This window comes from Eulemur rufifrons, chromosome 21, assembly GCF_041146395.1.
Source record: "Eulemur rufifrons isolate Redbay chromosome 21, OSU_ERuf_1, whole genome shotgun sequence".
Taxonomy (NCBI): domain Eukaryota; kingdom Metazoa; phylum Chordata; class Mammalia; order Primates; family Lemuridae; genus Eulemur; species Eulemur rufifrons.
Window position 1 is genome coordinate 7651331 of NC_091003.1, and position 27952 is coordinate 7679282.

Genomic DNA, 27952 nt, shown 5'->3' on the forward strand with positions numbered 1-27952 from the left:
GAAAAGAAAAACAGCAAAGTTAATTCATTTTTGTGGTAGACCTAAAGTTCTATGCCATGCCTTCGTACACTCTGATGATTAATGGAACATAAAATTTATAAGAGAATATAATACTGCCTTCCTAAAACAGCACCACAGAGAATAGAAAAAAATGCCCTTAAATAATCACAAAGAGTAGTCAAAAGCATCTCTGAGGTCAACAAACAAAATACATGTGTCAACATCAACTGCAAGGCAGAAGTAAAGACTTCAAAATTATACATGCCAACAATAAGGTTTCAAAGTATATAGCTGTTTGCCATTTATAGGGAAAACTCGTTTACCATTTCTAAATTGTGCTAATTTTAAAATTACCACAAAATGCTAGGACATATAAAATTCTTTCTGCTTTGCAATAAGTCATAATGGGTGATTATTTAATCTAAAAAGCTTAATGTCAGGAATAATTTTATTGCTGGAATCTAAAAGTTAAGAGTCCTACATATGTGTATCTCACACTGGTGCAGCTGGCTGTTCATTATTCAGAGTATATACTACCAACCCAATGGTATCGTGCTGGATATGCTTAGCATCGAGGCTGGAGTAAAGATCCACTACTGGTTCAAATGCACCCAGCATACAGTAGATTCGAACAAGCAGCAATTTGAATTGAGCATTGGAAGGGCTATGGGTTAATCCCTCTTCCAGCAAAGTCAGGGCCTGCCACACAGCGGTCTCGTCACCTAGAACCAAAATACAGCATTATTCACTGCAAATGGAGGTTTCTTTAAAAACAAAACATTATTGACATCATCGTCTCCCTTAACTATTTTATAAATGAGTTTAGATGGCAGAAAACAAATTTTAGATACACATCTGTAACCAAAATAGAGAATTTCCCTAATTGACAGTCTCTCTCAACAGTTATGTCAGTTATTAACTATGCCCTCTGCAAAACTAATGCAGATTTTAAGTGGCCAGGTCATAGGGGGGAAGTTACAGAATCTCAAAAGACCTGGAGTCCACCAACCTTACCCCTGCAGGATTTTTTCTACAAGACCCCAGAGATAGATGTTCTCTATAGACATCGTTTTGTTTTTTTTTCCATATGTAGCTCTACTATCAAATAGGATATTTTTTAAAAATTGTTGATTAATAAACTAAAATGATATGCATTTTTTTGCCTACCAAATTTCAAAAGGTTACATGTATCAACAGTCTTAAAGATTAACTTGTCCGTTACAATCTCTATAAAATATGGATAAAGTTTCATATATAAAAATATTCATATACCATGTAATGATGAGAGAATGGCTAAGTAAATTATAGTAACATCCACACGTGGAAACACTGTACAGCCATTTGATGTTAATATAGAGTTTTTAATTACAAGGGAAAAATGTTTGTGCAATAATGTTCAGTAAACACAGACAGACACAGAAAATTCAAATTAGCATGAAGATTTGATCTCAAGTCAGTAAAATGCATACACAGGAAGAGAAAAGAAGAAAATAGGAAAAAATGTTAGAGTGCCTTTGGGAGCTAAAAAGGAGAGATTTTAAATAAACTTATTTCCAAAATTTTTATAAGCTCATGTTATAGTCAGTAAAAACAGCTAAAATAAATCTCCATGTAATAAGATTTTAAGGTTATATTCTATATGCTTTTTTCCAAAAGAAAAGAAACAAGACATAACCAAAAATTGGGGCTTTAGATAAATATCACCTATAGTCCCACCCAAAAAACGCAAACTACCCATAATCTACCCAAACTATTATTATTTTAAGGTATTTCAACTGTAATTTTACATAGTATTAAATCATAGTATACATCTGATTCTGTATTTTGGTATTTTACCTTTAAGTGTTTCCCGTGTTGCTACCTGGTCTTCACATCATAATTTTATTTAATTCAATATTCACTGACTTAAACCCTAGAATAGCACTAGATATAAGACCTAAAGAGAAGAGTTACAGGTGGTTCCAGGCCTCAAGAAGAGTCAAAGAAACAGATGGACAATTACAGAGATTAGATCTTTATAAGAAGTGTAGGTTATTCAGGGATAACTGGTATCAGGAAAAAAAAAAATTCTGGAAACAAAATTTTAAAGCAAGCAACAAAAAAGTGGTTTAAGTTACACTTCTTTCTGAACTATTAAACCAATATGAAGATACTTATTTTTTTATTTTATAAAATTTTATAATAACTATGCAAATTCTTCATCAAATCAAAGTGCATCAAGGGTTGATGAGGTCTTTTGGGACATAATTTTTCTAACTAAATTTTATAATACAGGCATAACAACATGACATCTTTCACTCTCTGTTTTAACTTTGCAGCATAATCATAAATACCTTTCTGCATTTCTGACTAATGCACAAGCACCTAAAGTTAATTTTTTTACCCAGAACTGCAAATCAGAGAAAATGTCAGGTGGGAGAACCTAAAGAAAAGGCAGTCCCATTTGCTGAATCATCCTTCTCTTCCTCGGTAACTCATAATGCTTCCTTTACCATGTATTATATTTTTGTCTTAAATGAGCTATTCAGAACTGTATTCCAAAAAGAATGTATTTTCCTGCATATAAAATTTTTAAAGTGAATATTATTCTATTCCATGAGCCTATACATCTATTTATGAATCAGTCTCATTATACTTTAATTGTTGTAGCTTTGTAATAGGTTTTTTACAGTTATCACTCATTATTCAGAAACATTAAAAAACAGAACAACTATCTATTGATTTAAGATTACCCTGATTACAGGGAGGGGGATAAATTGGAGACGTGGGTTCTTCTAGAAGCAACCTGGAAAAAGGGAAAGGAAGAAAGACCTAAAAGTATAAATCAAATTCATGGATTATATAATTAATCTAAGGAAAGAACATAGTATTTATAATTCAAAAAAAAGTTCAATTGAAATCACTGCTGCTTACCTGTTTCTCTCCATATATCAATAAGCACATGGACAGCAAGGAGACAATAATAGTCAGAAAATTGCAGTTCTGTTTTCAAACAGGATTTCCCTATAGGGAAAAAAAATCATATGAATTTTAACATTGGTTCAACTATTACTGCCCCAAAGAAGTTTTTTAAAGCAGAAAAGTGACAGGAAGGAGAAGGGGAAAAGGAAAAGAAATTAAGAATAAGATAAAAAAAAATACCAAAAAAAGAAAAAAGACATGAATCAAAAGATTCAGAACCAAATGAGACCACAGTCAGCTGGAACAGAAGGAAAGGTTCCAGAGCAGACGCAGTATCCATGATGGTCCCAAAGGAAGAGCAACAAGATTTGGAAGGAGGTTTTAGGTGAAGAAAAGAACATACGCCAAGTGCCATGTATAAATAAATAAATATTATGCTCCTTACTTCATCTAGTTTTTTAGAATATAGTTAGAGAAGTGCTGACATCTTCTCATCAGACAATTCAGATTTCTATCACATATATCCAGCAAAGGCCAGGCCAATCTGAAGATCATCTACTTCCAAACTAAATATCTTACAATCTACAATATTCCTTTTGTTCACTAACACAGTCTATATATTATTAATAAGAATATTAAAGCCTATAAGCAGAAAAATGTGACAATCCTCACAAACTATGCAACTTATATGAGCCCAAATATAATAAAGAGTAAGCTCATCAAATCAGGAAGTATATGGACTACTGGAAGCTAACTAAAATTATTTAAAACTCCAAGCTTAAGAAAGGCTTTTCATCATATTGCTTGGATGGTCTTCCCACTTGACAAAATATTTTCCTTACCAAACGCATTGAAACAGGGTGCTATGGATGTCTTAAAAACTGATTTCTAAGTCTTAGCAGATAAGGGAACTACTGTACATTTGGAATGGTTGCTCACCAAACTCCAGTCCATGCTGGTACCTTAACATCAGTTCTCTGACCACACTCAATTTCTGACTTTTATCCATGGTGTGATACAAGCCAAGTAACCTTGTCAGCTGCACCACACACAGATGTTGCTGCAGAGCTCTGATGTCAGCAGGTAGTGCCAGTTTATCCTCTGTTGGTGTTGACAAAGGAACAACTCCAAGTAACTGATTAATAAACTGCAAAGTGGAGAAAAAAGGAGCACAGGTCTCAAAACACAAATCTTCCACAATTAACACAAATTGAAATGGTCTAGAAAAAGACAATCAAGGAACAAAAAGTTAAAATCCCTTTAGTATATCATTTGCTATCTACCAAAATAGTTAAAAACAAAAAAAGTCTGTGAAAGGCTGGGCACAGTGGCTCACACCTGTAATTCTAGCACTCTGGGAGGCCGAGATGGGAGGATCGCTTGAGCTCAGGAGTTCGAGACCAGCCTGAGCAAGAGCGAGACTCCATCTCTACTAAAAATAGAAAAAGTAGCCAGGCATGATGGTGCATGCTGGTAGTCCCAGCTACTTAGAGGCTGAGGCAGGAGGATCGCTTGAACCCAGGAGTTTGAGGTTGTTAGCTAGGCTGACGCCACAGCACTCTAGCCTGGGTGACAAAGCAAGACTCTGTCTCAAGAAAAAAAAAAAAAAAAAAAGAAAGAAAGACCGTAGAAGAGCAAATTGCCAAAAAATTTGTAAAAATATAAAAACTTCAAGTATCTTGATACACAAAATAGATTCTTAAAGGGAAGATTATACATTGAAAGAAATGATTATCTTATGTCAGTGACCTTACATTTTAAACTTTCCTTTTTGAGATAATTATAGATTCACACTCAGGTATAAGAAATAACACAAAGAAATCCCATATACCATTCATCCTGTTTCTCCAATGGTAACATCTTGCCTTGAAGTCTTAACTATTTAAATATGGTAAGAATTAAATAAAAAACACCAGTTCCAGCTATATATCGGTTAAACACATGCATACTGTCATTCATTTTTAAAATCCTATTAAGATTTATAAGGAATAAAGAGGAATAAACCCACAAAGATCAAGAATATGTGAAGAGGGCCGGGTGCGGTGGCTCACGCCTGTAATCCTAGCACTCTGGGAGGCCGAGGCGGGTGGATCACTCGAGGTCAGGAGTTCGATACCAGCCTGAGCAAGAGCAAGACCCCGTCTCTACTAAAAAAATAGAAAGAAATTAGTGGGCCAACTAAAAATATATAGAAAAAATTAGCCGGGCATGGTGGCACATGCCTACATTCCCAGCTACTCGGGAGGCTGAGGCAGAAGGATTGCTTGAGTCCAGGAGTTTGAGGTTGCTGTGAGCTAGGCTGACGCCATGGCACTCTAGCCCGGGCAACAGAGTGAGACTCTGTCTCAGAAAAAAAAAAAAGTAAAAAAATTCAAAAAAAAAAAAAAAAGAATATGTGAAGAGGCTGGGTGCGGTGGCTCACACCTGTAATCCTAGCACTCTCGGAGGCTGAGGCAGGAATATCACTTGAGCCCAGGAGTTTAAGGTTGCAATGAGCTAAGATGACACCACAGCACTCTACCCTAGGGCAACAGAGCAAGACTGTGTGTCAAGAGAAAAAAAAAAAAAAAAAAAAAGTAAAGAGCCGGGTGCGCTCATATAGTCTCCCAGCCACTTGGGAGGCTGAAGCATGAGGATCTCTTGAGCCCAGGAGTTCAACTGTAGCCTGGGCAACATAGCGAGACCTGTTCTCTTCAGAAAAAAATTTTAATTTAATTTTAAAAAAAAGAGCATGTAGAGAGATGACAGTAAATAAAAAACATCAATAAAATTTAAAAGGATAAAAAGCAAAAGGCCAGGTGGTAATAACTTACAGGGCCAAGAAAGCTGAAATCTAACAGTATGCAATGGGGAGGACACCGAAAGGCAGCAAGTCACAGAAACTTGGAAGACTCCAAGATTAAGGACACCAGGTGTCCCTGATGGCTAAGATGCTGATGAGACCGAAATAGAATTTGTTAAATTCTGTCAAAGAAGTCAGTCCCCTCTCCAAGCTCACAGACCAAATGCCAAAGTGGGAGCAGAAACCTACGGTTTTATAGCCAGGAGAAACTGACCAGAGAGACATTGTAGACACAGGGACAGCAGGGGCAGCTGGCACAGTGAAAATAGGGATCGAGTAAACTTTGCTTATTCAAAGATGAGAGTCCCCCTACTCCCAACCCCATCCCAGAATGCTATCAGCCAAAAATGTATTAAGTCCCCAAACAGATGGTAGCAAACAGGCTATATGAAAAATATTTCTAAGGTGGCGGTGGGGGGTAGACAGAAAGGAATCTCATGTTCTAGTCTATATAAGGGGAAAATTGATATGTTATCAACAACTAAATTACCACCTTCCACAGTAGGACACCAATAGATGAAGAATGTAACTGTAAAAATAAACAAACTGATACATATAAGTCTATAATTTAGAGATATGGAGGTAAATAACAAAAGAAATGGCTAAGAGTTGAAAGTGATTTGCCTCTGTGAAGCCCAAACAACAAAGAACCAACTGTTGTTTCTCAATATAAGCCTTGTGATACTATTTTACTTTTTCAATTATATACAATATGTATCTTTTTTTTTTTTTTTTTTTTAAGAGATAAGGTGTCACTCAGTCACCCAGGCTGGAGTGCAGGGTGAGATCATAGCTCACTGCAACCTCCAACTCCCAGGCTCAAACAATCCTCCTGGCTCAGCTCCCAAGTAGCTGGGATTACAGGTACGCACCGCAACACCCAGCTAATTTTCTTTTTTGTAGAGACAGAACCTCACTATGTTGCCTAGGCTTGTCTTGAACTCCTGGCCTCAAGCAAGCCTCTCACCTTGGCCTCCCAAAGTGCTGGCATTACAGGCATAAGCTACCACACCGAGCCTAGTTTTAATTATTTGGATCAGATATATATTCCATATTTGTAACAAACTGCAGCACTGGTTTTCCTGTTTTTGATTAAATGCCTGTGTAGTTTCTACTGCCTTCTTGCAAGCCATTTTATATATTAGTTTTGTTTACTACTAATGTCTACTTCAGTGAATGCTAAAGAAGAATACTCTAAACAGGAGTTGTTATGAAACAATCTGTTCATTCTTTACTTTAGTCTGTGTAGTTTTACTGGTGTGTGAAAAAGTTTTTTAAAACTAGAACTATTTTATTGTTTAATTAAAACCCCAAAACAAAGGAAAGAAAAGATTAAAACATCACCCAACGTGAGCTACTTCAGGACAACTGGACTCAATGACCCACTCTCAGGGACCAGTAAGACTTTAGAAAGAATTGGCTCATAATTCATTAGCACAATTCTCAGCTTGGATCTACTTGGACAGTTTGTAATCCTCTGACAAACCTTCCTGCTGAGTGGCAGGATTTTCAGCTACTGGAGTCATCCTACAGGTAAAAAGTTGTGGCAGCAAAATTACCTCTCTCAATTAATATTTACATAGGGCTACAAAACTCAGTGTAACGGCTTTAAATCCTTAGTCTCACACAATGACTGCCCTATCACTGCTAGTATTCCGGTAGGGTTCCTCCGAATAGATAATTCTACTATAAGGGATCACATGAGATGATCTAAGATTTTCAAACATACCAATCAAGTAGAGCTGCACAGAAAAAGTTACCGGTACTAGATTCATGGCAGCAATCCTTCATGAATCTCAGCAAAAGGCAACATTAAGTGTTCCTCCGATGCAGCCCCACCATTTGATGCTTCAACTTACAAGAAGATAAGCACTGTAAGACAAGGTCTGTTGTTCCCTACCTGAGGGCTTAGCACACAACATGCTCAACAAACATTTAATGAACAAGTCCCCTCCACATGGTTATCTATATTCTGCTTATATCCCTCCAGTAATAGGAAACGCGCACACAGTATTTTAGAGAATTCTGACTACTAAAGATCTTTCTCTCAGTGAGCCAAATTCTGAGTTCCCTGTAACAACTTCTTGCTTGTCCCTGTTCTCTTCTCTCTTCTACAAGACAGCTTTTCAAATATGTGAAAGAAACTACCAGTCCGTCCTTACCAGACCAAACCTCTCTTCAGCTCAGTCCTTTTTTTTCTCTCGTATGCTTTCAAATCCTCCTACAACCCAGAACTCTCTTTCCTGGATGTTACAATTTATTCAGAAACTCCTATGCTTGGCCTGAGCCCTGTAAGCACAGCATCTCAAAAAGAGCTCTCCTAAACCAAAGTGAATGGTGACGATCGTTTCAGAACCCGAAGGACCACTGGCTACTTACCAATTTGGGAATGCACCACTCCATCTGCCCTAGCTGTGTCATCTCAAGTCTGCCAAAGTATTAAGCCTTGGTGGACTCAAGATGCAGTCACCCAAAAAAAAAAAAAAAAAAAACCACACTAGTCATCTCCGCTGTGCTCCCAGTGCGCTTCAGTCATTCCACATAGGGAGGACAGAAGGCTTTCTAAGAGAACAGATGGTGACAGCCCTGTGAAAGAAAGATTTCCAACCTTTACTAATTACAGAGTTGTTTATGAGTAAAGTAGAAGAAAGTCACCAACTTTCTTTGTACATGCCACTATTTCTTTACTTGGTGCTCTATTCTACATCAGGCACACTGTTCTTCCAATGGGTAGAGCACTCCAAACTGCCCATTACCAAGGATACCCTGGGTTAAGCACTAAAACCTTTTTACGTGGAATGGGGTATGAAGTTCCCATTGATAGGTGAGCAATCTGACCCAATACACGTTGCTGTGGATAAGGAATCTAAAAATATGGTTTTTCATCCTAAAATATAACTGATTTACATTGATTCATTCACATGTAAATTCCCAATGCATGACAACCAAATACAATCTGGTACCCTGGATTGGATCCCAGAACAGAAAAAGAACATTAATGAAAAAGCTGGGGAAATCCAAATAAAGTCTAGAGGTTAATAGGTAATGTACCAATGTTAGTTTCTTAGTTTGACGAATGTACCATGGTAATTTAAGATGTTAACATTAGGGGAAGCTGGGTAAAGGGTATCTGATAATTCTCTGTACTATCTTTGCAACTTTTTTCTGTAAATCTAAAAATATTCCAAAATAAAGTTATTTTTTAAAAACTTCCTAAGATTTTTGAGTTTCAGAATGCTTCAGCAGGAATAAATCATGGTTTGAAACCATTAGTGATTAACTGTTATAGTTTTCAGTGTATCAGAGAAAACAGAGCCCACCAGACTTCATCAAAATGTAAAACTTTGTGCTGCAAAGGACCTTGTTAAGAGGATGCAAGGACCAGCTACAGACTAGGAGAAAATATTTGAAAACCCGTATCTGACAAAGGACTTGTATCTAGAATATATAAAGAACTCTCAAAAGTCAACAGCAAAAAACAAAAAGCAAATCAATTAGAAAATGGGCAAAAGATACAGAGAGGCATTTCACTAAAGAGGACATACAGATGGCAAACACACACATGAAATATTACACACCTATCAGCATGGCTAAAACAAAAATAGGGACAACACCAAATGCTGGTAAGGATACAGAAAAACTGGATCACTCATATACTGCTAGTGGGAATTTAAAATGGAAAACAGTTGGGCCATTTCATAAAAAACTAAACATGCAGCTACCATAAGATCCAACAATTGCACTACTGGGTATTTCTCCCAGAAAAATGAAGACTTATCTTCACACAATAAACCTGCACACAAATGTTCACAGCAGCTTTATCTGGAATAGCCAAAAAAGTGGAAATACCCAGATGTTCTACAATAGGTGACTGGTTAAAGAAATCATGGTACAGTCATACCATAGAATACTATTTGGCAATAAAAAGAAATGAACTACTGATACATGCAACACCATGGATGACTCTCCAGGGAATTACGCTGAGTGAAAACAGGTGATTTCAAAGACTACACAAAGAAATGGATGGAAAACAGTAGTATTTGCCTGGAGACAGAGATAGAGATAGAGGAGGGAAGGTGCAGGGAGATGGTTATGGGTATAAAAGCATAGCACATGGGCTGGGTGCAGTGGCGCACACCTGTATTCCCAGCTACTTGGGAGGCTGAGGCAGGAGGATCACTTGAGGCCAGGAGTTTGAGGTTGCAGTGAGCTGTGATGACACCACTGCACTCTAGGTGGGGTGACAGAGTGAGACTCTGTCTCAAAAAAAAAAAAAAAAAGATAGTATGTGGGATCCTGGTGGCGAGACTGTTCTGTATCTTGACTATGGTGGTGGTCACATGAATCTGTGCACTACATACTGCACTAACTACATACATGCCACACACATACACACACAAATAAGTTGAGTGCATGCAAAACTGGTGAAATCTGAGTAAGATCAGTGGATTGTATCAGTATCAATTTCCTAATTATGATATTATACTACAGCTATGCAAGATAAAACTGGAGCTATCACAGCCATCCCATAAGAAAAAAAAAAAGGAAAAAAAAAAGAAAAAAGAAACTGGAGCTAAACAGAAGAAGGGTATATGTGATCTGTTTATTTTCTTCTAACTGTAGGTAAATCTACAATTATCTCAAAATAAAATGTACAAAAAAGTAGAATCTAATCATCTGTCAGGGATTTACTCCCACTGTGGCTTAACATAAGAAATCATGACTTCACCCCGTAATATTCAGAAATTAAAAAAAAAAAAAAGAAATCATGCCTTCAGTGTAATAGCATGTAGAGTACTTAGCTTGACAAGGCAATTATCATATTATCTTGTGTTCACCACTCTCACATATTTTAGAAAAGAAACTCAAACACTTAACCTCCGTGTTACAATAAAAAGAGGCACCCAGCAGAATTTTTAACCATGTAGTACTTACTTTGGTACACTGTGTAGCAGGCAAAAGGTCAACAAACACCTTAAGGTCTGTAAAACAACAAGGTTTATCTCCAAACTTTTTAAAATATTGGAACATTAATTCTTCTGGATCACCTAACACAGAAAAAAAAAAAAAACATTAAATTATTCATGGGCTGAAGCAATTTATAATTTAAGTGAGAGATCTAACTTGAAACATTTATTTCAATTAAGTTAAAATTTTGCTTGAATAAGAATGAATGAGAATGAAGGCTGGAAGATGGCTTGCCAGTTTTAAAATCTGGCTCAGTGACTCATGTCTATAATCAGAGCACTATGGGAGGCAGAGGTGGGAGGATCGCTAGATGCCATGAGTTCGAGACCAGCCCAAGCATCATAGCAAGACCTCCGCCTCTACAAAAAAAAAATATTGGTCTGGTGTGGTGAAGCACACCTGTACTCCCAGCTACTTGTAAGGCTCAGGGGGGAGGATAACTTGAGCCCAGGAATTTTTAATTTTTAATACAAATTTCAAAAATAAAATGAAGCTGAAAATTGGGAGAATTATTATCTTAAATTTAACAAAAATGTAGGTATAATTAAAACGGTAAGTTAATTCTTAGTATGAGCAAAGAATCACTGCTTTTTGGGGTGCAGGATCATTTTTCCAGCAAAATGTGAACTATTATGGCATCCTTCATAATTATGACAACTTTCACTTATTATGCAATAGATCACAAAAAACTATTTTACAGAAACATCTAAAGGCTTCACCAAATTTCTAGAAGGCTTCTCTCAATGCTTTACTATCCATATCATTGTTTTCTCCCATCTTGTCATTTTCCTTAGAAATTTTCTCTTCAGTTGTGAATTGCTCTAATTCTGCCATATTGTCTTTTATACAGTTTTGTGAGTGCTTAGAACAGATTTTTAAAAAATCTTTCATCCACTTCATTAAACTTTTGCAAACTGGCAATTTTACTTTAAAATTGATTTTTACTTTATTGTTGGGTCAGCAAGAGAATGTCTGACAAAGACTCTGATAAAATAGAAATGTTAATGTTAAGCCAAGTTGAGTATGTAATTGATGTCTAATTTTATAAGTGATCCATTCATTAGAAGTGTTTTCAGCTTATGAAGATGTTTGCTTCCCAAACATGACTGTGTCACTGTAGGCCTCATGTAATAAATACTTCATTTAGGTACTGAGGGCATCCCTGTATCTTCCAAAAGATCCCAATCCCAAATATCATATGGTTTCTTACCCAGTTTATACTCATCATTACAACCTTGATTTCGTAAACGCCTAATCAGCTCCAGTTTAGCTAGATGTGGTCCTCGGAGATGGCGAGAACTTTTAGATTCTTCTGTTATCCGATCTTCTATAAACTTCACAGCTTCTTCTGTGGAATAATGTACTTCCCCTTCTAAAGAACTAGGTATAAACACATGAAAAAGGCATTTTATTGCCTCTGTTGTCCTTCCCAAAACTTAAAGTCAAGCCAAACTGATTTTAAGAAACAAATTAGAAAAACCACTTTGATGATTATTAAATATAAATGGGAATAAAAGAGAACTCTGAGCATATTCCAACAGATAACATGTTACAAGATTACTCCCAATTTTGACATTTGATTAATGCAGTGACTAACCACCTCTACTTCTTTCTTTAAAAAAAAAATGGATAATTTTGTATATATAAAATATTGTCAATGGGCCAGAAATGGTAGCTCACACCTGTAATCCCACCACTTTGGGAGGCCGAGGGGTGAGAGGATCACTTGAGGCCCGGAGTTCAAGACCAGCCTGTGCAACACAGCAAGACCCCATCTCTACAAAAAACCAAAAAAATTAGCTGGGTGTAGTGGCGTGCACCTGTAATTTGGGAGGCTGAGGCAGGAAGATGGCTTGAGCACAGGAGTTCAAGGTCACAGTGATCTATGATCATGCCACTGCACTCTAGCCTCAATGATAGAGCGAGTCCCTGTCTCTCTTAAAATAAAAAAATTGCCCAATAAAAATATCAGTAAATTTTATTTTATTGCTTGAAGAATGAAAGCTGAGAAAAATTAGATAACTTAGTTAATCCTGAAGTTACTCCTAAAGTAAGTGTAAGTTCATAATTGATATCTGAATTCACTTTTTTAAAAGATCCCATTTATGTTTATAGTAATATTGTCTTGCAGTAGCCCCCAACAAAGGACAAAAGAAAAAAAAAAGGAAATCCACAAAAATCCAAGTATTATCAATATAAGAAGTTAAATGAATTATGATACATTTCTGAAATGCAGTACTCTTAAGCCACGAAAAAGAATGAAAGAGATCTACATGTACCATATATGGAAAGATGCCCAAGATATATTTAAAGGAAGAAAATATCAACTTGCAGATCATTATGTCTAATGCAATCCCATTTTTATGTTAAATAATAAGAATTATGTTAGCATAAGACAAAAGTAAATCTACAGGAAAAGATACCAAACTGTTATCAAGAGCTATTTCTGGAACAGTAGGGTAACTGGGAACTGCAACATCACACGTTTCTCCACTAACAAGATTTTAATAATGAGCTGGGCCCTCTGTGCGCTGCTCCGAAGAGGCGCACGTGGGAGCGGCGGATGGTAGGTGGGCCTGGGCCCTCACCCCTGAACTTCCCTCCCCCACTGGCAGGCTCAGGGCGGATCGATGCCCAGGTCATCCTGGCCCACTCAGCTCACGCCAGCCTTCTGGCCTGAGCGAGGGGCGGGGCTCAGGGCTCTGCTCTTCAGACCCTGGGAAGGAATCAATGTCCGTAGGGTCTGGGCCCAGGGTCTCCAGTTGCACCCGACGCTGAGGGAGTGTCCATCCATCTGGTTGTACTCACTCACTCATTCATTCAGCGTAGGTTAGGAGCCCACCCAGGCTGAGCCTTAATTAACACCCTGAATATGGTCTCCTACGCACTTCCTTGACCGTCGCGCAGGATGGGCTATATTTGCCTTGGCTTCTCCACAAGGCAAACGGGCAGCCCCAGGGTTAGGGTGGGAGAGTCGGAAGTTTGTTAGCTTTATAAGATAAAATCTGAGAATTTGGGTCCGTTCAGTGGAGTAAAAGGTTCTTTTCTGTTCTCCCATCTGTTCCATGTAAAGCCGGATGAGGAGAAAAATTGTATTTCTGGGTTACCGTAGTCATAAGGACCTAGAAATTGCTTAAGTCAGGTTTTATAGATGGAGAAACTGAGGCCCAGAGTAAAAGACAGGATTAGCCAGTGCCAGATAACCTGAATCAAGTCTAGAAATTTTTCTACTACCTCACCCTCCCTGAATGTTCCAGTCTCCCATTATTAAGGATTCCCTTTGAGGAGGGGTCAGTGGGATGGGGACATTGGTAGGCAGAGTAATAGATAGCATTTCCGATTTGGTTGCTAACAGCTCAGGTAAGGCAGAAGCTTCATTAGTGGTACCCTCACCTAAATGTCAAGAACTAAACTTTACTTAAAAGTTAGTTAAAGAATATCAGTGATATTGTGTATTAGAAACAAATCAATAAAACTACAAGTCATTGGTTAGTTTCCCTTTAAAAAAAAAGATTTTGAGGCCGGGCGCGGTGGCTCACGCCTGTAATCCTAGCACTCTGGGAGGCCGAGGAGGGTGGATCGCTCAAGGTCAGGAGTTCGAGACCAGCCTGAGCGAGACCCCGTCTCTACTAAAAATAGAAAGACATTATATGGACAACTAAAAAAATCTATATAGAAAAAATTAGCCGGGCATAGTGGCGCATGCCTGTAGTCCCAGCTACTCGGGAGGCTGAGGCAGTAGGATCGCTTAAGCCGAGGAGTCTGAGGTTGCTGTGAGCTAAGCTGACGCCACGGCACTCACTCTAGCCTGGGCAACAAAGTGAGACTCTGTCTCAACAAAAAAAAAAAAAAAAAAAAAAAAAAAAAAAAGATTTTGGCCAGGCACAGTGGCTCACGCATGTAATCCTAGCACTCTGGGAGGCCCAGGCAGGAGGACTGCTTGACCTCAGGAGTTTGAGACCAGCCTGAGAAGAGCAAGACCCCATCTCTACTAAAAATAGAAAGAAATGATTTGGTAGCTAAAAATCTATATAGAAAAAAAATGAGCCGGGCATGGTGGCGCATGCCTGTAGTCCCAGCTACCCGGGAGGCTGAGGCACGAGGCTCGCTTGAGCCCAGGAGTTTGAGGTTGCTGTGAGCTAGGCTGACGCCACGGCACTCTAGCCCAGGCAAGACAGTGAGACTCTGTCCCCACCCCCCCAAAAAAAAAAAAGATTTTAATAATGAACATGTGTATTTTATAATTAAAAAAAAAGGAAAAAAATCTCTTACTTTGAAAGGAGTACATTATTGTAAATAATGAAAAAGAATTCAATTGGCTTACAATGAAATCCTTTTGCTACAACATATTTAAAAGAATCATTGTAATTCAGGAAAGACGACAACTTACTGTTCACCTTCAGCAGGAGGAGTCCAGGCCTCTTCAATTAGTCGAAAGACAGAATCGAAATAAGTCAGATAGAATTGCCAGTCATCTGAGCTAAAATCAGATTGAATGATGCACAGAGGATTAAACCCAAGTTGTGACAAATACACCTTAGGAACCACGGTATTCAACTTATGTTCTATAACAAGTTATATTTTAGAGTGTACTAGGAGTGGCCCACCCCTCCCTCTGGGTTTCCTCTGCAGCCCTGAAAGGGCATTTTCCAGAGGCATTTTCAAACTTTAAGAGACTACTCTTTACTTTAATAAAATGACTAGGCCTAGAAAACTAATATTCTTAACAGAAAACTCCCCACATAATCACTTCCTAAATGTGGGGTTGAGGGGGGAGTGCTGTAGAAAGGAAGCCTCTCTCTTTTAGGCCAATACTGAATTTGATAAATTAATGATTTCCAGCATTCATTCTCAAGACCTAACTAATATTCAGTACCATGGTCACTGAGAAAATAAAGTAACATTATATCTCTTTATCGAAAGATGAAGGCTCCTTGAAAACTTTAAAAAACATCCAGGATACAACTACTAATAGAATACTTTATGCCCAGAAATCTCAAAATGCACAGACACAAACAAAAACTCAATAGTGAGGCCTTAAAGCCTCACTACAATCTCAGGGTACAAAAGAAGCATCTACTCACTTTTTCAGTAAGAGGCGCCGGGAAAGGGCATTGCACTCTGGCCACCTGCTCAGCTTCTTGTACATAGCCATGCATTTATTTTCTCGACTCTGAATCTCACTTGTCAACTTCTCTACAATTAAAAGGTACAAAAGTTGGTAAGCTGGTTTCATTTTACTCAAAAACCAGAACAAAGGACAACCACAAGAAGGAAAATGTCACATTTTCTTATTGACTTCTTTAGAAAACGGGACCACTATTATATACAAATTTCTATTTTATTAAATATTATTTTGCTGAAAAGAAAAACAAAGTATATTTCTGGTACTAAATTTTTATAATCATTTTCTCTGTAAAACACAATAATCCAGAATGTATTGCGTTGAGGATCTAGTATACAGGATACACTTATAAAACTCCAACAGGTGGCCAGGCACAGTGGCTCACGCCTGTAATTCCAGCACTTTGGGAGGCCAAGGCGGGAGGATTGCTTGAGATCAGGAGTTCAAGACCAGCCTGGGTAACACAGCGAGACTCTGTCTCTACAAAACATTAGCCAGGCATGGTGGCGTGCACCTGTAGTCCTAGCTACTTGGCAGGCCAGGAATTTGAGCCTACAGTGAGCTATAATCACACCCCTGTACTCTACCCTGGAAGACAGAATGAGATTCTGTCTAAAAAAAAGAAAAAAAAAGAAAAAAAAATTTTTTTTTAAATAAAAACATTGTGCTAACTGAATAAGACTACTCTATGAGCCAGTACACTACATTTTCATTTGTGGTTTAAAAAAAAGAAAGGAAAGGAGGGAAGATACATCTTAAGAAGAATATAAAGGACAAGTAACTGGAGGAGAACCTAGACGAATAGGGTATAGAGATCTGGGGCATAATCTTTCACACTCCTTGAATTTTCTGAAGCCATTATTTTCAATTAAAAATAATTTTTAAAATAAATTTATGGTGTACAGAAAAGTCTAGAAGAACATAAAATGATCACAAGTTATTTTTTATGTCTTTGTATCTTTATGTTTCTATATCAGAAAATTTCCTTTCATCACCAGGAAATGGAGGAAAAAAAGAGAAATTTTCCACAATAAATATTTTTCATGTTTAAATAGGAATTTTAAAAAATTTTAAGTAAGCTTTAAAAAATTACCTCCTAATTTCCCTCTGATGACATCCAAGGCTTCCTGGTACTTTCCTAAACGTTCCAGGATCATATAATAAAGTTCAACCTTACAGAAAAAAACAAGACATGCAACCATTGAAACTTCTCAATAATAAAGAGATAGTCATTTTTATGTTTTTAAGTTATTTAACAGTAAAGAACATTATCATCAAATGAGATAAAACTGACAATAAGAAGTAGACAACAGTGTTTCCCCTGTCTATATACATCTCAGCCTAGAGTATTTGCTAGAAACAGCTCAGTGTTCATTATACTTAAGCTGGGGACTTTCAAAGCTTCACATTTACACAAAGGCCAACACTGAGGACCCAGCTATCAAGCTGGAATAAAACAACAGTTCATAATATTGTAACATAATGTTGTAGCATTATCAAAATCATGAAAACACAAAAATAGGGCTTAAATTACTCACTTCAGCCTCAGCTTCTATCTTGTCCTCTTTCACCATTTTTTCCACCATTCTCTCAGCAAGGGGCAGAAACATTGTTTTTGAGAGATTTTCATCCTGTGCAGATATAGACTAGAGCGGGAAACACAAATGTTTCATTCTAATTTCTCCCCTGCTTGCACTATTTATATTAACACATAGACCATTACTGTAACTCTGGAACATAATTATCAATCCACTATGTCAAATCAGACCTAATCTGAATTGTCAACAGGGTACATTAGAGAGTAATCTGCCTTATAAGAGACTTCTCTACTAAAGTTTCATCATCCCATGCATTATTAAAATACTAAGCTTCCGGCCGAGTGCGGTGGCTCACACCTGTAATTCTAGCACTCTGGGAGGCTGAGGCGGCAGGATTGTTTGAGCTCAGGAATTCGAGACCAGCCTGAGCAAGAGCGAGACTCCATCTCTACTAAAAAATAGAAAGAAATTATATGGACAGCTAAAAATATATATAGAAAAATTAGCCTGGCATGGTGGCGCATGCCTGTAGTCCCAGCTATTTGGGAGGCTGAGGCAGTAGGATTGCTTGAGCCCAGGAGTTTGAGGTTGCTGTGAGCTAGTCTGACGCGACGGCACTCTAGCCCAGGCAACAGAGTGACACTTTGTCTCAAAAAAAAAAAAAAAAAAAAAAAGAGTATACTAAGCTTCCACAATATGACCTAATTTTTAAATAGGTTATTCATACATTTTTCTGGAAATATGTAAAGAGGGAGCATGCCTATATTGTTTATTATACATAAAGAATATCATCAGGTATTTGAAGAAGAAAGCTTTCAGATCTTTTTGAGATGTTTGCGTACTAGAAGGGAAATGCCAATTCCTTCCACTTACACAGTTTAGTAGCTATAGTTGCCTTAAATTTATAATTAAAATGCATGATATTAAAAATGTTTATATTGCCAGATTCTGCTCAGAACTCACTTAATCCTTGTAAACAACCTTTCAAGGTATATGTTATGCTTATTTTATAGACAAAGGAACTAAGATTAAAAGATTCCCCTTCCCCCAAAGCTCTCCAAGACATGTGGTAAGGCCAGTATATGAAGGCAGACCTGTCTGACCCCAGAACATCTATTCTTAATCACTACGTCTTAACTCCTTCCTCTGCATCCTCTCCTATACAGAATCTTACTTTGGTCCTTACAGCAGTTCTGGGAGACAAATATCTCCATTCTGCAAAAGAGCAAACTCAGGCTCAGAAATGAGAAGTGATAAAACAAGGCCACCCAGTTCAATGACCTGTACACTAATCAACAATACTGTCTTTAAAAAAAACCTCAATTCGACAAATAACCTAGCAATGTATTTAAGATTCAAGGGAAATACAGTCCATGTTGCATACAAATAAACTGATAGATCAACTTATTAAGAATACCAAAAACCCCCAACTTAACAAGTCAACTGACAATATGTAAATTCCTGGTTTGACACATGCTGCGACATACTACTCAAATGTTCAGAAGATACACTAAAAACAACATAAAAATAAAAACAAACTTCAATACCATTCTGAATGCCATACTCACTTGCATAATTAAACTCATCACAGACCAAAAGTAGTAAGGGTTTTTGGGGACAATCTTATATAGAGCCATGCCAGCCTGAAAGACAGAGAGCCATAAATACTTAATTTAGAGAGCATCATACAAAGGGTAATTAATGATCTAGATAAGTTGACAAGTTTCCTAGGACAACAGCAACACATTTACATACACATTACTATGGGTGTGGTGACACACACTTGTAGTCCTAGCTACTCAGGAGGCTGAGGCTTGAGCCCAGGAGTTGGAGGCTACAGTAAGCTATGATCATGCCCCTGCACTCCAGCCTGGGGTGACAGAAAAAGACCCTGTCTCTTTAAAAAACAAAAAATAAAACAAAAACAATAAAAGGAGTAAAGTAGGCCTATTCAAGCATAACTTAGAATCTAGAGTGCCAATGGCACAATCATAGCTCACTGCAGCCTCAAGGTCCTGGGTTCAAGCAATTCTCCTGCCTCAGCCTCCCAAGTAGCTGGCACTACAGGCATGTGTCACCACACTCAGCTAATTTTTGTTTAGGACATCTTAAAAAAAAAATGACATCTGGCTAAAACAAAGGATTAAGAAGAGTAGCAGTAGGGGAGAGGGTTGAAAGGTAGGCTGAGGTACCTTTGTTATAAGGCACTCAAAAAGGAGTCTACAGGGAGTAGGGAAGTGATACGTATAAATCTACACTCTTCTAGGAAGAGTATCTTAGCAGTACTGTGAAGAGACAGAATAGCAAGAAAAGGTGAGGCGATGAGGCAGCAAACCAGGATGAGGTAGATCAAACAGAAAAGGGTCATGACAGACACTGGAGGTAGAATCAAGATGATCTGGAAACCAAATGGACACACAGAGTAACACAGGGTAGAAGGAGAGTCTAAGATGGCTTGAGGCTCCTGCTTCTAACACTGGGTATGTATACTCTGCAGGTATGTAATGAAAATGTTAGAAAAATCAATTTTACCTGAGAATTTGGGAAAAGAAAACTTTTTTTTTATGATAGAGATAAAATAAATAACATTAGAAATTAATATAAATTTTCAAATAAAATACAAGACAAAAATTTCATGCTCACACTCTACCACCTTGCAGACTCAGACAATCTGCTATAAGAGAAAATTATGGATGACAGACAAGTTTTAGGAACATGGCTCTAAGTTGGTGACTCAGAGAATGGAAATGTCATTTACAGAAAAGAAAAATCTAATTGCCATATATAAATGACTAGCTATTCTTCATTTACAGCGGTTTTAAATATTAGTTGCCAGAAATGTCATTCGGGGCAATAGAAGCTCTGAAGATTCCCTCCCTCCTACCTCCACCAGTTCATACAAATCATTCATTTATTTAACAAATATATATTGTGCAAATGCTATTCTAGGTGCTAGGGATTCAGCAGTAAGCAAACTAAACAAAAGCCTTCACCCTTATGAAACACAACATTAAATCTGTGAAATACCTATTTATTACCTCAGACTGCCATACCACATTCAACATAAACATACATATAAGCTAAGGAATCATAGCTTCCTTAAGCAGAAACAATGATAGTACAAAAATTAGACATTCCATTCTGAAACATTTAACAGAAGACAACTTCATTTTTCCAATGCATTAGAATGGAATAAAATAAAAACAAGTTATAGTTAAAACATATTAAGGACCTATACCAGACATAATAGCTCGTGCCTGTAATCCCAGATATGTGGGGGAGGCTGAGGCTGAGGCAGAAGGAATGCTTGAAGCCAGGAGTTCAAGATTAGCCTGGGCAACATAGTGAGACCATGTTTCATATAGATAAAAATTTTTAAAAATTAAAAAAATATATTAAGGAGCTATAATTGTTAAACCACATCAAAGCAATATTTCCAAAAGCAAGATGCAAAACTGTATATATTGTATCTCTGACAACATGTAAAGCTAAGCTATACAAAAAAGAAAACTGCTCTATGTTCAAGTGGTAGATTATTTTTTCCTTTTCTCAAAATTTACCTTAATATTGCTATTGCATGAACTTGTCCTTTTTGTTATTTGATATACATATATTGTTTGTATATATAAAGGTTGATTTTAAGGAGAAATATTTATATTAATATAGTATCTTCCATCCTGCCTGATTTATCTATTGTTGTATTTCAGGTAAAGAATATGGTAAGATAAAAACCCTCATAAGAAACTTTGCCTTCAGAAGACATTATACTCACAAACAAAGCATTTCTTTAAAAAATTAGCTTTTATTGTAACTGTTTGTAGGCTTAATAGTGCAAGTTTCATTTCTCTGGGATATCATCTTTACTCACCGCTAGTCCAAATGAGGCTCCTTCACATGTATACAAAGAACACTTATGACAGATAAGCTGCCTCAGGGAAAAAAACACAACAACAACAACAAAAAACAAGCATCTGAGGCAATGGGGATTTTTTTCCCCCTGGTAGATTTAAAAATCTCAACAGGCTATCAACAATTAAAGTTTACAAATTAGACTGAAACTTTAAAATTACTCCTTCTGCAGTGTGTACATTTTTTGCTCTGAGATTTCTGCCCATTTTCTGAAAATGTAACAGCAATTTTACAGTGGGACAATTTGAAGCAGACTTACCAGAACCAAACAAAACACACCACCAAGCCACAAAAGGAGACCATCAACTTTTTTCCAAATTAAACACTTAAAGAACTTGAATGACGGTTCATTAAACCCGTATGGAAAATAACTGGCTGATCTCCACACACAAATACATAAATTCAACTCTATATAAACACACTCCAGTGCAGTTAAATCACATTAAAGAGACATTTTTCTCCAATAGCAAATACCATAGCCCAGTGGGTTTGAGGATCAAATTACCTGTTGCATTTTCTTGTATTCACCAACTCTGGCATAGGCCATGAAAAGGTGAGAGTGATACTCCTCACTATTGGGAACTTTCTTCACAGCTGCCTCATAAAGTTTTGTAACTAACTCCGCTAAGATAAAGAGAAATAAGATTTACATTACACTTCAATAATTAAAGAAAATCCTAACAGCATTTAATTTTCTTCCTACTTGGCAGAAACAGATGTCTTCTATCATTAAGGAAGAAGTATTTGCTTTGCCTCATTTGATCATTTCTCTTCTCTTGGTTAGGTGTTGTTTGGATGAAGCATGAAATAGGTCAGGCCTCCTCAACACATTTACAACACGCAAGACCCTATAGGATCTGGCTTCAGTCTCCTTCCTAACTCTTTCCCCAAATCAACGTAATCCTTAAATAATCAGATATAATACCCCAACTCTTAAGTTTTATCTTTTGTAAGAATTAGAAACAAAATTAAGCTATAAAATAACATTTTCTGCCCACCAGTTTGGCAAAAATTTTAAAGGTTAAGAATAGTGTTGGCCGGGCGCGGTGGCTCACGCCTGTAATCCTAGCACTCTGGGAGGCTGAGGCGGGTGGATCGCTCAAGGTCAGGAGTTCGAGACCAGCCTGAGCAAGAGCGAGACCCCCGTCTCTACTAAAAATAGAAAGAAATTATATGGACAACTAAAATATATATAGAAAAAATTAACCGGGCATGGTGGCGCATGCCTGTAGTCCCAGCTACTAGGGAGGCTGAGGCAGTAGGATCGCTTAAGCCCAGGAGTTTGAGGTTGCTGTGAGCTAGGCTGACGCCACGGCACTCACTCTAGCCCGGGCAACAGAGTGAGACTCTGTCTCAAAAAAAAAAAAAAGAATAGTGTTGACAAGGATGTGGAACAATAAAAAATCAGAAACTGCTAGGACATTGAGGAAACAAGTTGACATTATCTTTCTTTATCTTGGAGCTAAACATACACTTACCCTATGATCTGACAATTACACTGCTAGACTGCAGTGTAGTCGCCCAACAAAATATTTTGTAGCAGTAAAAATGAATTAACTACAGCCACTTGAAAATCAGATGAAAAATGCAAGTCATAGAATACATATAGTACAAATTCACTTATATGAAGTTCAAAATTAAGCAAAACTAATAATGTATAACTTAGAGAAAAAAATTGATAAATATTTTTTAAAACACAAGAGAATGAAAAATATTCAGGATAGCAAGTTCCTCTTGGGAAGTAAAAGGGGAACTAAGATTGATGAGGTACATACACAGGAAACCTTCCTAATATTGATAATGCTCTATTTCTTAAGTTGGATGTAGGTTCATGAGTGTTAATTATTAAACAACAAATTTACTAGTATGTTACATAAAATATATTCTTTCATAATACGTATTATGAAAAATATGTATTATTTCATAATATTAAGAAATCAATAATGAAAATCTTTATTTATAGATGAAATCATAGACTATCTAGAATATGCTCTGAAATAATCTGGCAGGAGGAGGAGTATAGACAAAATAAAATTGGCTATGTCTTAATAACTGCTGAAGGTGGGTAATGGGAACAATGGAATTTATTATACTCTTCTATTTTTGTCTATGTTTGAAATTTTCTGTACTAAAAAGTGAAAATAAGGGTAAGGCCTCTATTTAGCTAATCAGAATATCATAACAAACTCACTTTAATCTTCATTCCAATTCAAGGATCCTAATACATGTAAACTATCCTTTCGGTCTACAGTCCTCACAAACCACTGCTAATGCATTATTCTGCCCGCTGCCATCCATTCGAATCATGAATGACAAGTAAATCAGACAAAGCTAACTCAAAAACTCAATCAGAAATACCCAAAAACTTTAGCTCAGGTTGAAAAACAGTGAAAAGAAAGAAACATACGTCGATGCATCTCCCGGTAAAGAATAGTCAATGCCTGCAGTGAGTTGTCATCTGTGGGTTCAAGGGCTGCCACCTCCTGTGCCAAGGTGAAGGCTTCCTCTTGCTTTCCAGTTCTCTGCAAACCGATTGCCTTTAAAACCTGATAGAAAGGAAAGAAAAATCAGTTTTTAAAAGGACCAGAAAAAGAAATATGAACCAAAGAAAGGTATACCTATGTTGCTAATAAACTGAACTTATTTTTACTAAAAATATAAGCAAAGCAAAAGTCTCTCCTATTTCAATCATATTAAGAGTACACAATATTGCTTAAAAGAATCCTGTGAAAATAAAAAATTAGGGTAATAATATCTAAAGAAATAAACAGCTAGCTTTTAATTAAATACTATTTATGGCATGTAAATGACCAGGAAACTAAATGGTCTACAACATACTCTGAAAAAAAAAAAAACAAAAAAAAAAACAACCCAATGTCACTAAAGAGATTAAACATCCTTCCCCTTTAAGGTGAAGAATTACAAATATAACCCACCAAATATAAGTAACTCAAGAGTAAAAGAACTTACCTTAGCACAATGAAGATCCTTGTGTTTCTTCAACAGTTTATCTGCTTGCTGAATTGCCATTTTATTATTACCATTATCAAGATAATCTGTGAAAAAAGAAATTATACAATAGCTATTATTATTCCTTCAACAACAAATATGAAAAATGCACACGCTGAAACAGATGTTTCAGAAAGTATCTTAATTTGCTATTGAAAACATCATGGGGCCGGGCGCGGTGGCTCACGCCTATAATCCTAGCACTCTGGGAGGCCGAGGCGGGTGGATTGCTCAAGGTCAGGAGTTCGAGACCAGCCTGAGCGAGACCCCGTCTCTACTAAAAATAGAAAGACATTATATGGACACCTAAAAATCTATATAGAAAAAATTAGCCGGGCATAGTGGCGCATGCCTGTAGTCCCAGCTACTCGGGAGGCTGAGGCAGTAGGATCGCTTGAGCCCAGGAGTTTGAGGTTGCTGTGAGCTAGGACGCCACGGCACTCACTCTAGCCTGGGCAACAAAGTGAGACTCTGTCTCAACAAAAAAAAAAAAAAAAAAAGAAAACATCATGGACCTGATTTTAACTCTGAACAGCTAGGACGGTCCAAAATACAATCTTACATTTCTATAGTTATCTCTCATCCAAAAACAGGCCAGACCATAACCTACTACCACTACCAGGCCCTTCTTTCTTCATAAGGTCCCAAATCAGTATAGGAACAAATGAGGCATAGACAACTCAAAACAATCTATAGCCAGGCACGATGGCTCATGCCTATAATCCCAGCACTTTGAGAGGCCAAGGTGGGAGGGTCACTTGAGGCCAGGAATTTGAGACCAAGCTGGGCAACATAGCAAGATACCGTCTCTACAAAAAATAGGAAAATTAGCCAGGTGTGGTGGTATGTGCCTATAGTCTCAGCTACTCAGGAGGCTGAGGCAAGAGGATTGCTGGACCCAGGAATTAGAGGTTGCAGTGAGCTACAATCGTGCTACTGCACCCTAGCCTGGGGGACAGAAGGAGACCATGTCTCTAAATAAATAACCAATCTATGGACCAAATGTTGGTGAGAATGTGGAGCAACAGGAACTCTCATTCACTACTGGTGGGAATGCGAAAAGGTACAGCCACTTTTATAAGAAATAACCAAAGTGTCTTTCAAACTAAACATACTCTTACCATATGATCCAGCAACCACACTCCTTGGTATTTATCCAAATGATTTGAAAATTACGTACACATAAAAATCTGCACACATGAATGTCCACAGCAGCTTTATTAAATGTCAAAATTTATAAACAAGCAAGATGTCCTTCAATAGGTGAGTACATAAATAAACCGCACAATGGAATTATATTCAGCGATAAAAAGAAATAACCTACCAAAACACAAAAAGATATGAGAAAAAATACACACACAAAAAAAAGCCATGGAGGAACCTTAAACACATATTGCCAAGTGAAAAAAAGCCACTCTGGCCAGGCACAGTGGCTCACACTTGTAATCCTGGCACTCTGGGAGGCCAAGGCAAAAGGATCACTTGAGCTCAGTAGTTGGAGACCAGCCTGAGCAAGAGTAAGGCCCCGTCTCTACAAAAAATACAAAAAATTAGCCAGGCGTGGTGAGGCACACCTATAGCCCCAGCTACTCGGGAGGCTGAGGCACGAGAATCGCTTGAGCCCAGGAGTTTGAGGTTGTAGTGAGTTACCATGACGCCACTGCACTCTACCCCAGTTGACAGAGCAAGACTTTGTCTCAAAAAAAAAAAAAAAAGAAAAAGAAAAAAAGGAAAGGAAAAAGCCAATCCTAAAAGGCTATATACTATACAATTCCTATAAGACATTCTGGAAAGGCAAAACTATAGAGATAGTAAAACAATCAATGGTTGTAGCAGGGGAGGGATGGGGGTGGATAGGCGGAACACAGGGATTTTTTAAGGCAGTGAAACTATTCTATATACTACTGTAATGGTGGATACATGTCATCATACATTTGTCAAAACCCACAGAATGCACAACACAAAGAATGAACCCTAATGTAAGCTAGCATATGGACTTCGGTTAACAATAATGTATCATACTGGATCTGCAAATGTACCGCACTAATGCAAGTTGTTACTAATAAGGAAGGGGGAGGTGCTTATGAGGGAGTATATGGGAACTCTCTGTACTTTCTGTTCATATTTCCATAAACCTAAAACTGCCCTAAAAATAAAGTTTATCCTTTTTTTTTTTTTTTTTTTTTTTGAGACAGAGTCTCGCTCTGCTGCCCGGGCTAGAGTGCCGTGGCATCAGCCTAGCTCACAGCAACCTCAAACTCCTGGGCTCAAGTGATCCTCCTGCCTCAGCCTCCCGAGTAGCTGGGACTACAGGCATGCGCCACCACGCCCGGCTAATATTTTCTATATATTTTTAGTTGTCCAGCTAATTTCTTCTATTTTTAGTAGAGACGGGGTCTCGCTCTTACTCAGGCTGATCTCGAATTCCTGACCTCAAGCAATCCTCCCACCTTGGCCTCCCAGAGTGCTAGGATTACAGGAGTGAGCCACTGCGCCCGGCCAAGTTTATCAATTTTTTTAAAGTCTAACAAAAGCAAATATTCATTTCCAGAGAAGGAAACTGAGAAGTGCTACAAATGGGAAACAGTATAGTAGCTGTCCATTCTAAATATACAAAGATGACTGAACACAGGCCAGTTCACAATCTACTGCCACTCCCAGGTTCTTCTTTGTGCATCAAGGTCCCAAATCAGCATAGGCATGGACAACTCAAATAATCTATGACTCTGGTGGCCCAGAGTGTCCCAAATAAAAGAAATAAACTATCATTTTACCATATAATTTAAATTTTTCTCCACTGAACACTTTACTAAAACTGTTAACAGATGCATGAACACATGAGTTTTTATCTCTTCGATGCACTTAATATTGATGAGCACCAATAATGCTAGGTAAAAAGATAAGAAGCCTTATTCTGTAGGGAGTCACAATCTAGAAAGGAAAGTCAAAGACCTAATACTCAGGGAGAGGGGCCAGGTGCAGTGGCTCACACCTGTAACCCTAGCATTTAGGAAGGTGGGAGGACTGCCTGAAGCCAGGGACTTGAGCCCAGTCTGGGCAACATAGCAAGACCTTATCTCTACAAAAAAGAAAAATGGTCACATGTGGTGGCGGGGACCTGTTATCCCAGCTACTGAGAAGGCTGAGGCAGGAGGATTGCTTGAGCCCAAGAGTTTGAGGTTGCAGTGAGTTATGATATTACACTGCACTCTAGCCTGGGGAACAGAGCAGGACCTTATTTAAAAAAAAAAAAAAAAAGAATATCTGACAGATAAACCACCTCAATAAATGACACTCTCTCTTCTTAATAATGATGCTCATCTCATTCTGAGTCAGTTCTAAGTTACTGCTGACTTGGTAGTGCAAAGTTCCACGTTCACAGAACATTATCTTCATGTCTTAATAAGACCTAACTCTGACGGTCTGCCCATAAATGGATCGGGTCCCAGAGGTCAGGACTATAAGGATATTTTCCTTTTCCCTCTGTAGTTGACAAGCTTCTAATATACTGTATCTATTTGCCCATGCCCTCTTCTCTGGAATTGGTTTCCACTGCCCCTTGCTGAAGGGATAAGGCTAGAAGACCATGTCTAGACCAGGTAACTGCAGCCTGTCCCAGGGTGGATGGACATTTGTCCCAAGTTAAGTAAACTAAGTTTC

The 27952-nt window shown here is 37.8% G+C and overlaps 1 protein-coding gene across 1 annotated transcript in view; it reads right to left on the bottom strand.

The window, feature by feature from the left end:
- Nucleotides 1-27952, bottom strand: part of NAA25 (N-alpha-acetyltransferase 25, NatB auxiliary subunit) — a 57775-nt gene that overhangs the window by 24086 nt on the left and 5737 nt on the right. The window contains exons 2-14 of the mRNA XM_069497602.1: nt 24254-24339; nt 23691-23829; nt 21789-21907; nt 18943-19017; nt 17375-17482; nt 16930-17008; nt 15796-15907; nt 15102-15191; nt 11922-12091; nt 10679-10791; nt 3841-4048; nt 2914-3003; nt 542-722 (exon numbers count right to left, since the gene is read on the bottom strand). Of these exons, the coding sequence (XP_069353703.1) occupies nt 542-722; nt 2914-3003; nt 3841-4048; nt 10679-10791; nt 11922-12091; nt 15102-15191; nt 15796-15907; nt 16930-17008; nt 17375-17482; nt 18943-19017; nt 21789-21907; nt 23691-23829; nt 24254-24339 (1570 nt within the window). The remainder of the gene's footprint in view (nt 1-541; nt 723-2913; nt 3004-3840; nt 4049-10678; nt 10792-11921; nt 12092-15101; nt 15192-15795; nt 15908-16929; nt 17009-17374; nt 17483-18942; nt 19018-21788; nt 21908-23690; nt 23830-24253; nt 24340-27952) is intronic.